Genomic DNA, 13,197 nt, shown 5'->3' with positions numbered 1-13,197 from the left:
CATCGCTGTGGGGCGCGTCCTTTACGCCGGAAATCTGCCGATCGTCCCTCCGGATGAGTGCTGGATTCCGGCTAGGACAAACCCCGTCAAGCTCTCCATCGTCCCAATTGGCGGCATTCACATCTTCATCGGGGAAACCGTCGATTCCGACGGAAACCCACTGGTAAGTAATGCACGCGACCGCCGCAGAGCTGGACGCCGTCGCGAAGATCCGATCTCGAGATGCAGGAGCTTCCCAAGGAAGATTCCGCCTCGGATCTGGAAATTTCAAAGCCCACCCAATCCGCCCCGAGCAGGAAACAAAGGTGGAAGACCAATGCAGATCCGCCCGGGTTTCCCTGTGTTAGAAAAGCAGAGGTGCCACTTCGTACACTTCTTGGCCCATACCGCCGGCCCCGCCCCTCACGCAGACGGAGTTGGTCCTGAGCAGGGAGAGGCACCGGAAAGCGGCGCAGATCCGGATCAGGCTCAGCTTGTCGGAGAAAGCGAAGCTCCGGTTGAAGAGTCGATTTTGGGCAATCTGAGCCCAATTTCCGGCGACACCCCGTCCACGGAATCTGATGACTTCGTTCGCAAGATAAGGGAGTACGGATACGGCGATCAGCCTGAAGTCGACTCCGCCCAGCCCAAGCAGGTTCTCGCAACGGTAGCAGCGGTGGGACAACCGGGATCCGGAGACCAAGACAGCCACACAGACCCCCACCCAACCCATCAAGGATCTCCAATGTCTCGAGTGCGACCCCAAAGGGATTCTCCCTCGGAGGAAATCTTGTCGGCGAGAGGAGGTGGCCGCGCGAGCAGTTCTTAACACACCTATAACCCCGGCGACGCCGCAGATCTGGAGGCCCTAGAGACCGCCGTAAAGGAAATGCTGGCCACAGCCAAGAGGCTCGCCGATACCGAAGCTGCGTTAAGGATAGGAAGGGCAGATCATGCAGCCTGGACGGAAAACTTCGAGAGACAGGACCGCGAGATTGCTGCCACACTCGAGCAGGTCAAGAGCATGAGGGCTGAGTGGGAGGTAAAGATGACCTATGCGCAGGCGGAGGCCGATCGAATTGTTAGAGAAGCAATTCCGCCTCGCAGAATACCCTTCAACACGCCCGCAGATCACCAGCCGCTGGAAACTCCAAAGGACAACATGCAGAAAGCTGCGGAATTGCTGAAGAAGAAGGACGAAGAAGTTGATATCAACTATCTCCGCACACTTGTCGCTTCAGCAATGCAGCAGCAGAACAAGGCAGATACTTCGCGCAGTTGGAATCCAATCCGGATAATCGTGTATCTACCGCGCAGAAGGACGATGAATCGCACACCGGATCGTCGGAGCGCGAGAAGAAGGGCCGGGGAGCACCCAAATCCGATCCCCGTTCCGTCACGTACGCCTCCGTCGGATCCAAGGAAGGGAAAGGACGCGATGTACTCCGGAAGAGACAAATACCGCAACCCCTCACCTCCACCCAACGGTTACCCGCGACCCCCTCGCCGCCGTAGTCCAGCCGGAAACACCAGGCCCGTAGGGCATGGTGCGCTTGTTATCCGCGATAACGTGCTGCCAAGAAACAGGGAGCGCTCGCCGGAACCTCGCCGGAATCAGAACAATGTTCATGAGCCCGAGCCCAGAGGAGTCGGAATGAAGATCGCGGTCCGTAGCCTCGCCGGAACCGCGATCCGAACCTCGTCGGAGCCGCGATCCAGAACCTCGCAGGAGCCGGGACCCAGAGCCTCGTCGGAGCCGTGACCCGGAGCCTCGCCGGAACGACCAGGGCAGCCAGCGCCAAGGCGAAGGCAGCCACAGGAGCCGGAGTCAGCACCAGGAAGGCCGAGGAGATTCAGATGGCGGAAGCAAGAAGTCCGACCGCCCACCTCGCAGTCTCCTCACCACCACCTAGCGGTGGCGGCGGAGGTGGAGGCGGAGGCAATGGCCGGAGATCTCGCTCTCGCTCCAAGTCTCCTCGCCACGGCTCGCGCGCGACGCGCGGGACCGCCTTAACGAGTACAGAACCGACTACATTGGTCCGAAGTGCTTTGGCAGGATGATTCGAGAGGAACCAAAGCCAAGGATGAACCTCAAGCTACCCGGAAATCTGAAGCATTATGATGGCACCGAAAGGCCGGATACCTGGATTGAGGATTACTACAATGCTGTAACCTTCGCCGGAGGAACCCCTACCATCGCCGCCGCATGCTCCAGCTTGTACCTTGTAGGTCCAGCCCGGATCCGGCTCGGCGACCTCGAGAAGAACTCCATCTTTTGCTGGTTCGACCTGAAGAACGCTTTGAGAAACACTTCAGGGGCACCTACAAGAGACCTGCCACAACAAGCGACCTACGAGGCTTGCATCCAGAAGAAGGGCGAAACATCAAGGAATTTCCTCACCCGATGGTTGGCATGCAGAAACGAGTGCGAGAACGTTGACAACCGCACAGCAATGCACGCCTTCATTGGGGGCTTGCAGCGAGGAGGATTGCTGCGACACAAGCTAACCTGCATGGTCAATGCAAATCAACTGACGTTGGATGACATGATCACCATCGCTAGCGATCACACTGCCGCCGACGACGACGCAGCGGTGATCTCGCAGCCACAAAGAATCCCCCGCACCAACAAAAGAAGAACCGTGACAACGGCGGCAGCAGCAGCCATAAGCGCAAGAACCCCGATGACCGTAAGAGTGGCGGATCCGAAATGGTCGCCATGGCGTTTCAACGCGGAGGTCCAGGAGGCGGAAGAGGACGCGGACGCGGACGCGGAGCCGGCAGGGGGTCGGCAGCATACCTCCGAGGTCACCGCTGCCGGATCCCGCGCACCGCAAACCTATGAAGAGTACAGAGACATGCCCCTGTCCGGCCCATCTGGATCCGGTTACGTGGAAGTCCACTCATACCAACCGCAACTGCAAGTGGGTCAATGATCTAAAGAACGACCCGGAGGCCGGATACAAGCGCGCCCGGAAGCACCGCCCTCGCGGAAAAGGTGGCAAGGGCAAGAACAAGGACAAGGAGGACGATAGTTCCGAGGCGATGGATGAGGATGATAACTCGCCGGATCCCAAGGCAGGATCCGCAGGAAAATCCAACCCATTCGACAAAAAGAGCGTGGGGGCTTACCACACTTTCCTCGGAACCCCAACGATGCGCGCCTCCAAGTCAGCTACCCGGATCCCGAACGCCATAGTTCCGGCCGTGCCGCAATACGTCGTGGTCGGAAATCCCGTGCACATTTGATCGGAAGGATCATCCCGCAATTGTGCCAAAGGAGTGCTACGCCTTGGTTGTAAGTCCCCGCATAGACGGGTATGACTTCTCCAAGTGCCTCATGGATGGCGGAGCTAGCCTGAACATCATGTACCTGGAGACTCTAGAGCGGATGAACCTCACCAAGGAACAGCTCAAACACAGCACCACTGAGTTTCATGGCGTGGTTCCGGGTAAGAAGGCGAACTCCCTCGGCAGCATCACACTTCCCGTGGCTTTTGGCGATGTTCATAATTTCCGCGAAGAGAAGATCACGTTTGAAGTTGTGCCCTTCAAGAGCTCCTACCACGTCATCTTCGGCAGGCCCACCTACCACAAGTTCCACGCAAGAGCGTGCTACATCTACAACAAGCTCAAGATTCCGGGTCCTAAAGGTATGATTACCGTATCCGGAGACTACAAAAAAGCTCATGAGTGCGAGTTAGGCGAAGCCGCCTTCGCAGAGTCTGTGATATCCGGAGAAGAGCCGAAAGGCTACGAGCCGCGGTGGATCCGATCGAGATGCAGACCACCAAGAAGCAAATCTCCGAGCGTAAAACCTCCTTCAAGCCCGCGATAGAAACCAAGAAGCACGACCTCATCCCAGGTGACTCTTCCAAGCAGGTTTCAGTCGGAGCCAACATGGACCCCAAATAGGAAAGCGCGCTCGTCGAGTTCCTCCGCGCTAACATGGATATCTTCGCATGGCAACCTTCTGACATGTCCGGAGTACCTAGGGAACTCGCCGAGCACTACCTCAACATAAATCCGGGGCCAAACCAGTGAAGCAAGCTATGCGACGCTTTGGAGATAAGAAGCGCCGCGCCATAGGAATGGAACTAGCAAAGTTACTAGAAGCAGGTTTTGTAATAGAAGTTATCCATACCGATTGGGTCGCGAATCCCGTCCTTGTACCCAAAAAGAACACCGAAATACTAAGAATGTGCATCGATTACTCTGGCTTGAACAAACATTGCCCGAAGGATCCGTTCCCCTTGCCGCGCATTGACCAAGTCATTGATTCGACGGCGGGGCGGAACTTCGTGTTTTCTCGATGCGTATTCCGGGTATCATCGTATCCGGATGAAGGAATCCGACCAAAAGGCGACTTCATTCATTACCCCCTTTGGTACTTACTGCTATGTTACTATGCCTTTTGGTTTGAAAATGCAGGTGCTACTTACCAACGTACGATGCAGCGGTGCCCGAAGGACCAAATTGGCCGGAACGTGCACGCCTACGTCGACGACATCGCGGTCATGACCCGGAAAGGATCCGACTTGATCAGCGATCTCACGTAAACCTTCGACAACCTCCGCAGGTACAAGATGATGTTGAATCCGCTGAAGTGCGTCTTTGGCGTGCCACCGGAAAACTCCTTGGCTTCCTTGTCTCACCCAGAGGCATAGAGGTTAACCCGGAAAAGATCACGGCTATCCCGTGCATCTCAAGGCCAACTTGTCTCATAGATGTGCAACGACTAACTGCTTGTGTAGCAGCAATCAGTAGGTTTGTCACCGTCTTGGCGAGAAGGCACTACCTCTCGTACAAGCTGCTGAAGAAAACAGACAAATTTGTCCGGGGACGACGCAGCTCGATGCAGCTCTTCGAGGGTTGAAGGAGATACTCACCTCCCCGCCTATCTTGGCAGCTCCGGTAGAGTCGAGCCAATGCTCCTTTATCCGGGCAGCTACCAACAAAGTCGTCAGCCTCGTCATCGTGGTGGAGCGAAAGGAAGAAGGTCATGAATATGACGTCCAGAGACCTGTCTACTACATCAGCGAGGTGCTGACGGAATCAAAACAGAGATATCCTCACTTTCAGAAGCTAGCTTATGGCGTGTTCCTAGGCAGCCGGAAGTTGAGGCATTATTTCCAAGAGCATCCAAGAACAATGAGCAAGGCTCCGCTGTCAACGATTCTCAACAACGCTGACGCAACAGGACGTACGGCTAAATGGGGCATCGAATTATCCGCCTTCGACATCGCTTACAAGCCAAGGACTGCGGTAAAATCTCGTGTTCGCAGATTTCGTTGCAGATTGGACAGAAGCTCCGGATGCAAGTCTGGAGCCGGAACCGAAACATGGGTCATGCACTTCGACGGATCCAAGCAGCATCAAGGCTCGTGGAGCCGGAGTCACCTCTGAAGTCCCCTACCGGAGAAGAATTGCCGGTATGTTCTGCAGATCCACTTCGAAGCTACCAACAACATGGCGGAATATGAGGCTCTACTACACGGTCTGCGCATCGCTAAGGAAATAGGGATCAAGCACATCATATGCTGTGGAGATTCCGACCTGGTGGCACAACAAGTAGCCGGAACCTGGAACGCCAGAAATTCCGTCATGGCGGCCTACAGAGACGAAGTTGACGAGATTGCCAAGAGCTTCCTCGGATACGAAGTCAAGTACGTCAGGAGAGACGATAACACAGCGGCAGACATGCTATCCAAGCTCGGATCCGGCAGGAAACCAATTCCGCCTGGCATTTTCCTGGAGCATCTCCGGATACCCTCAGTTAAGGGCGCTAACCCGGAAAACCCAGAGGTGGCAGTGTCTCCGGCTAGGGCGTCGGAGTCACGAACGAAACTCCAGTGTGTGGAGATCATTCCCTCGTTCTGGAGCTCTCTAAGCTCCACGTCGGTGGTTGCGCAAGGCCACCATTGACCTCGTTCTCCTTCACGGATCCGGGCCTTGGACGCCCTCTTGTTTTCCGCCTCCTGCACCTTTGCTGCCATCCGAGCTTGTCCCTCGAGTTCTTCTTGGAGCTCTTGGAGGGTAGGGATCCGGCTTGGAGCGGTGCTGGAAGATGCGGAAAAAGGTTGAGCTAGTCTGATGTCGGAAACATACGGTGGCAGGAATGATATAGGATCCGGGCATATGGGTTCTATTTGGTTGGGATCCGGGCTACTCGAAGAGCTACCAGTGCAAAGTGACGATTCGAGTGGCATGCTTCCGGCTGCACCCATACAAAGTGTCTGAGTACCCGGATCACTAAGCCTATCTTCTACACTAGGTTGTCTTCTACAAGTCCGGCGTACTTACCGCTAATGGCGCGGTGGTGCGACGGAGCTCCGGCGGAAGATGAGGTCGCCGAACTTGAAGGAAATCGGCTCGCGTGACCACGAATCGGCGGCGGAGCAAGTTTCCCGTTCAAACGTGAGAATCTTGGAGCGAGGGAAGCCTTGGTTCGGCGGCACTCGAAGTTCACCGGGGCGAAGTTCGCCGGAATCAAGATCTGGCGGGCGGCGCGGCGCGAGGAGGAAGACGATGTGGAGAGAGGGGGTGAAAGAATGAATTTTTACCGGGCCGCGGGGTATTTATAGGCCGCGCTCGGAGATTCGGGATCCGGATCCAACGGTGGAAACTGAACGGTCGCGCCGTTGGATGGATGACACGTGTTTAGGTCAAATGCGGTAAAACGACGTGGAGGTAACTTAACCATGCACTCCCGAAAATTCCGGTTGAAGATTTGCATCTGCGAAACTTTAGCGCGGGAAATGAGGAAGTTGTGCGCGGGAAATACGGAACTTCCGTTGTTAAGCATGATCTGAAGATGGAGGATTTCCGAAACCGTTAGAGTCTTTTAAGATTCCGGTGATTCTGTGAAGATAAGATTGGCTTTCGTTCAAGCAGGAGTAACCCGGAAATGTTCTTTGGAACGTCGATGGATGAAGTCCCTCGGGATGGGAGCATTTTCCGGCTATAAGTTGGAAAAAGAAGAAAATGCAAAGTTGGAGCTCTTCAAGTTTCTCCGCGTTACCAACGTTTGCCGGAGATCATGATGGACCAGCAAGTCGGAAACCGCAGGGGAAACTCGGAGAACTCTGGGGGCTACTGTTGTGGGTATACTTCATGGGTGTACCATCGACAGTGCCTAGATCCGGCAAGCCCGGGTGGCCCACAGACGGTGATGAGGCATGTGGCCCATCGGGCGGCCCAGTTGCTGTTGATCATGCAGGAAGAAGTCCAGCCCAGGATCAGTAAGCCGGATCCGTACCGACCTAGGAGTGACCCGGATCCAGGGAGGCCCATGAGGAACCCGGATCCAGTACGACGTGTATGGAAGGCGGATCCGTGACGTGCACGGCAAGATATTGTACCGTAGCTAGGCTATCTGTAATCCGGCTAGGACTCTCCATGTAAACCCTAGATCCGTGCGCCTTTATAAGCCGGATCCCGGGAGCCCTAGAGGCACAACCACAACTCATTGTAACAACGCGAAAGCGCCTGATAATTCCGCATACAAGCAGTAGGCCCCGTCATCGTGCAGGTGTTCCGAAGCTGGGTAACTCGCGTACCACCGTCCCGTGTGCACTCCGCCCTATGGCCCCTACTTCTTCTCCCCCTCGTGAGGATCCCTCCTCCGAGGTATCGTCGATTAGGCAACGACACTGATCTTTCACGATGCACCTTGTTGATCCATAGGACCGATAGATCTTGAACTCCCCTGACAGATTCAAGGATACTCAAGCACATATGGTTACTATTGACAACTCAAGAACTCACACATCTTTATTGGATAACTAGACGAACGTCCGAGACGCCGTCATAGGGCAAACCCCGCAGGGATGGTGATACTGGAACCCGAGGTTCTACATAAATTGAATCAAAACTAGACTACCCTAAACCCTAGCCGTGCCATCTCCTTATATGAGGGAGAGGTGGCCGGCCGGCCCCCTATTGGGCCTAACCTAGTTCGACTTGGACAGGCCCAAGTCAAACAGACTCTATTAAAACCCTAGATGGCCCACCACATGACCTGGCTACATTATTATTTCCCAATAACAAGACTATAATAGAATACTGGTACAACCTTAGACCTAATTATCATATCAATGGCTGTCCTAGTGTACCAGGCCTGGATATCCATATCATCTATCCCCTTCTTCAAGAAGGGTTGTCCCCAACGCGTGAGGGTCTGCTAGAAAAAGGGTAGCGTCAGATAAGAACATCGCCGAACTTCATCCTCAAGCCTCGCCAGTCTTCCACACCTCAACCTCCCTCTCGACTAGCTTGTCTTGACCTTGGTGCCCCTTTGGTCTTCGACGCCATCAACCTGATTAAGACACATGCATCCTCCAAGTACAAACTGAAAGTGCAACATGCATACCACCCAAGACACACAGAACAAATTCCTGCACGCCATAGATCCAAATAAGATGAACACACCCGAGTATGCACCCTTCTGAACACCAATGCCGTCCTTCTTGAAGAGCAAACTTCCTTCCCTTCCGCGACGAACAAATAGCAGCAGCATAGCAGCGCTGCAGGTCTGGACGCCAGTAGTGCCGCAGGACTGCACGCCGAATCGGTCGGCCTGGGGCCCGGTCTGTCTGTCCTACGCCGGCCCAACCGGCCCAGGGCCCGGTCTGATCGGCCTGGGAGCCGGCCCAGCCGGCCTGTGGCCCGGTTGACCGGCCTGGCGATCGGTCCGCGGCGCTGGGCGGCACAAGCAGGCGCCCGGTTGGCGTCGGCGCGACCCGGTCCGTGCCGGACATGCTCGCTCGGGCAGCCTCGGTCGACCGGCCCGGCAGCCGGACCCGCCAGTTTGGTGGCCGGTCGGCCGGACGTGTGACCGGCCCGGCCGGCTGTAGGGCCGGTCTGCCGGGCGGCGCGCCGGCCGCCGGACGAATCTGTTCTTCTTCCTCGCGAATTTTCCTGCCGCGGCAGAGAATTCCTGCGAACTCCTGTCGCGGTAGAACTTTGGCAGCGTTCCTCCTTCCTCTCCCTTGCAGCCACCACCTACGCATGAACGAAGGCCGTGAGAACTTGACTCTGCCGCCCACTTCCTCCTCCTTGAACTTCACCAACAGCATGGCGGCGACGTACCCAATGGTAGCCACAACAATCGAGCAGAAACAACTGAGCAACAAACCAATCTGCACCGTGATCAACCTAGCAATTTGATACCACATGATGAGGGCTGGCTTCCCGATCTTTCACGATGCACCTTGTTGATCCATAGGACCGATATATCTTGAACTCCCCTGACAGATTCAAGGATACTCAAGCACATATGGTAACTCTTGACAACTCAAGAACTCACACATCTTTATTGGATAACTAGACGAACGTCCGAGACGCCGTCATAGGGTCAACCCCGCAGGGATGGTGATACTGGAACCCGACGTCCTACATAACTTGAATCAAAACTAGACTACCCTAAACCCTAGCCGTGCCATCTCCTTATATGAGGGAGAGGTGGCCGGCCGGCCCGCCTATTAGGCCTAACCTAGTTCAACTTGGACATGCCCAAGTCAAACAGACTCTATTAAAATCCTAGATGGCCCACCACATGACCTGGTTACATTATTATTTCCTAATAACAAGACTATAATAGAATACTGATACAACCTTAGACCTAATTATCATTGGCTGTCCTAGTGTACCAGGCCTGGATATCCATATCACCCGACCTACCAAACAACATGCTAATTTCGACCTGTGGCTCGTTCTGGATTCGCAGGTGCCCTAGCACCACTGCGCCAGTGAGCCACGATTCGAGCCCATGCAACCAAACGCGCCCGACATGGCTGTGGTGGTACGGCGTGGGCGTGTGCATGGCCGTCAATGGTGTGCGGGGCATGCATGGCGTCTGCTGGAATGCATGGACTTGTGCGAAGGTCTAGCGTGACAGGGAGGTGGTTTGGCTGAGACCCATTGGGCTCCTTGGAAGGTTGTCGGGAAGTCGGGATGGTGTTCACGGGCAGCGTGCTGTGGAGGTGGGGTGCACCACGAAGTGAGGTGTTGTGGTGCGGTCGCCGGCGGAGGTGGTGGTGCGCGACGTCGTGTTGCAGGGCATGATTTCCTTCACTGAGTTAGGCGTACATGCTGGAATGACTATGGGTTCGGTAAGCTACGGGTGAAGGCCTTGCACCAACGTCGATCGATGCCGGCGATGATGGCATCCTAGGACGCACCTCCACTCCATGAAGGCATCATTGAAGAGCCCCCCTCCCTCATCATTCGGGCTGTCCGTGAAACCCCAAGTTTCAGCCTTGGCCGGCGTGGGCATCAGCGGCGTCATCATCGTTTCCCCCTTGGGGGCACCACATTGGAAGCCCGGTACTTTATCTATCGTCGGTGGTTGTGTTACTCGTTGCCTAGGCGTGTGTGCGGCCCTAGCGTTGGTGTGGATGTGGTCGCGACGGCTCCGGATTTCTCCTTCGTAGTATGGTATCGACTTTGGTCACATGGGGAAGAGCTCCTACTATTTGCTCAAAAGAAAAATATACTTCTTCCGTCTAAAAACAGACGTCTCAACTTTATATAGATACGGATGTATCTCTCTAACTAAAATGAATCGAGATACATCGGTATCTAAACAAAAGTGAGACATATATTTTTAGACGGGGGAGGAAGTACCATAGTTAGAGTCTAGATCGGCAGTTCTAGTTTATTTTTGTACAGATTAAATCTGAGTACATCGGTATCTAAATAAAAGTGAGATATATATTTTTAGACGGAGGGAGGGAGTACCATAATTAGAGTCGAGATCGGCAGTAGGATTAGGACGTCGGCTCAATCGGATGATCGTGTATATATACACGGCAGTACATGACATTGTAACGGGCCTCTGGGCTGGCGATCCATCGCGCTCGATCCAGTGTAATCGATCTCTCCACCCGCCGCCGCCGCCTCCCCCTCCCCGGCGCTCGCGCCCGCAGCTGCGCCATCAGAGCGCAGTTTCTCCACTTCCAGGCTGCTGCCAGCGCCACCGGCGAGGGGAAAACCGCGGACATGTCGGTATTAATCGTCACCAGCGTGGGCGAACTCGTGGTGGATCTCCACACCGACCTCTGCCCGCGCACCACCGGCAACTTCCTCAAGCTCTGCAGCATCAAGTACTACAACGGGTGTCTCTTCCACAACGTGCAGAAGGATTTCCTGGCGCAGACCGGGGACCCGACGGGGACCGGCAGAGGAGGCGGCTCCGCCTACAAGCTCCTCTACGGCGACCAGTCTCGGTTTTTCGAAGACGAGATCCGTCCGGACAATCCGGACCTCACGCATTCCAAGAAGGGCACCGTCGCCATGGCAAGCACCGGCAACGCCTCACAGTTCTACATCACCCTGCGGCCCAACGTCGAGTACCTCGACGGTCAGCACACCGTGTTTGGGACTGTCACTGAAGGATTCGACACGCTGACGAAAATAAATGAAGCTTACATTGATCCTGACGGAAGACCGTTCAAGGACATAAGGATTAAACATACGTATATCCTGGATCCTCCTCATCTCACCGACCTTTCACCTGAGAATTCTCCCGTCGGAAAGCCAAAGGATGAGGTAGCAGAAGAGCGCTTAGAGGATACCTGGGCCCCTCTAGATGAAAGACTGGACCCTGTACAGCTTGACGAGATGATCCGCTCTAAAGAAGCGCAATCCAATTCCGTGATCCTCGAGTGTATTGGCGACATTCCAGATGCCCAGGTCAAGCCACCTGAAAACGTTCTATTCGTCTGTAATCTGAATCCGGTGACGCAGGATGAAGATCTATATACAGTGTTTTCTCGTTTCGGAACCGTGGCATCAGCTGAGGTAATCCGAGACTGCAAGACTGGAGATAGCTTGTGCTACGCATTTGTTGAGTTCGAGGCGAAGAAGGCATGCGAACGTGCGTTCAACGACATGAACAATTGTCTGATTGATGACCGGAGGATCCGCGTCGATTTTAGTCAAAGTGTTTCAAAAATGTGGGGTAAGTTCAGACATGGCATTCAAAATGCAAAGAAAGATGGGTCCTTCAAATGTGATGCCCCTCACTTGCGAGCCCAAAATTGTGTTCAAGGTTCTGAGAAGCAAGACCGTCGAGGTACTACCGGTCGAAGAAAGATTGAGCAATTGGATGACTGGCGATCAGAGCCACCATATAAGGGCGATCTTGTTAGGAAATGCATGCATGATGACCACACTAGTTATGGTAATCGAGGCTATAGTGGACACAACGCTCGTGACTATAGCAAGCGCCAGTGTAGGAGCAGAGATCAAGAGTTGATCACTATGACAGGAATAAAGAAAAATGATGACTGTCGAAAGGGAGATCGCTGCAAGAAAGAGGAATGTTGCCACAAAAGAAGTAGAGAGACATAGAAGCAGAGAGGGTGGAAACCGTGAGACGCAGATGCGCGGGGCTGCATGCCTGCATCTCTGTCAGTTTTTCCTCATCTGTTTTTCATTGTACATCGAGTTTGTGGCGTCTCCTATGATCCATATTTGAATAAATTGATACATGTAGCTTACGATCTTTTGGTGTACTCCGTATACAATAGGCGACACCTGACCATGGTAGTTGTTTTGAGGACTCGCACCAGCTGGTGTTTTGTTTTAATGTGTGAGGTCTAACCTGGCTTTTAAAAAACAACACAATAGTGGTTTCATTACCTTTTCAGTAATGGGATTTCTAAAGAGTTTTGCTTAGGTTTGATCCATACAAATTTGATGATATGTGCAACAAGTTTGGTCAAGTGCTTCGACAAAGGTTGGTAATGCTTTCCTTATTTCGGGGTGAGCATGAACAATGTGGAGCCACCAAGATTTGATGTTCTACCTTCTTGAAAAAGGGAAGACCTAGCCAGTCTTTTAACATATTCGATAGCCAAGAGGAGAAACCTTTAGATCCGAGGGATTTGGGAGGGAAGAGAGAGGTGGACGCGCCCTGCTTCGTTTCTGGTCGGAGTCTGAGGGGTAAGTGGTATGTGGACGGGATAGGGGTGACCCATGACTTAACATAATGTCGGGGGATTTGAACTTCAGAACGGTAGCACCCTTGTCAAGGGAGTTGAGGTCACGAATCGCGGGCCCCGTCTCGCCACGTTGGCACACGTTCAGCTCCACTGCTGGTGGCACTACGGTGAAGAGGGTAGCGCCCGAAGAGAGGCGCTACTCAAAAGGGTCAGATTTTAAATATTTTTTAAAATAAAGTTAAATCGTGCTGAACTTTAAAAAAGAGGTTAA

The 13,197-nt window shown here is 54.0% G+C and overlaps 1 protein-coding gene across 1 annotated transcript; it reads left to right on the top strand.

Annotated features, from left to right (window-relative positions):
• The first annotated feature begins 10,980 nt into the window (after positions 1-10,980).
• On the top strand, positions 10,981-12,333 carry LOC127349096 (peptidyl-prolyl cis-trans isomerase CYP59-like). The gene has a single exon (XM_051374884.2). The coding sequence runs from the start codon at positions 10,981-10,983 to the stop codon at positions 12,331-12,333; it is 1,353 nt and encodes a 450-aa protein (XP_051230844.1).
• The last annotated feature ends 864 nt before the right edge of the window (positions 12,334-13,197 follow it).

This window comes from Lolium perenne, chromosome 4 (assembly GCF_019359855.2).
Source record: "Lolium perenne isolate Kyuss_39 chromosome 4, Kyuss_2.0, whole genome shotgun sequence".
Lineage (NCBI taxonomy): Eukaryota > Viridiplantae > Streptophyta > Magnoliopsida > Poales > Poaceae > Lolium > Lolium perenne.
Note: the sequence above shows the minus strand (reverse complement) of the source record. Positions and strands in the feature narration are given on the sequence as shown.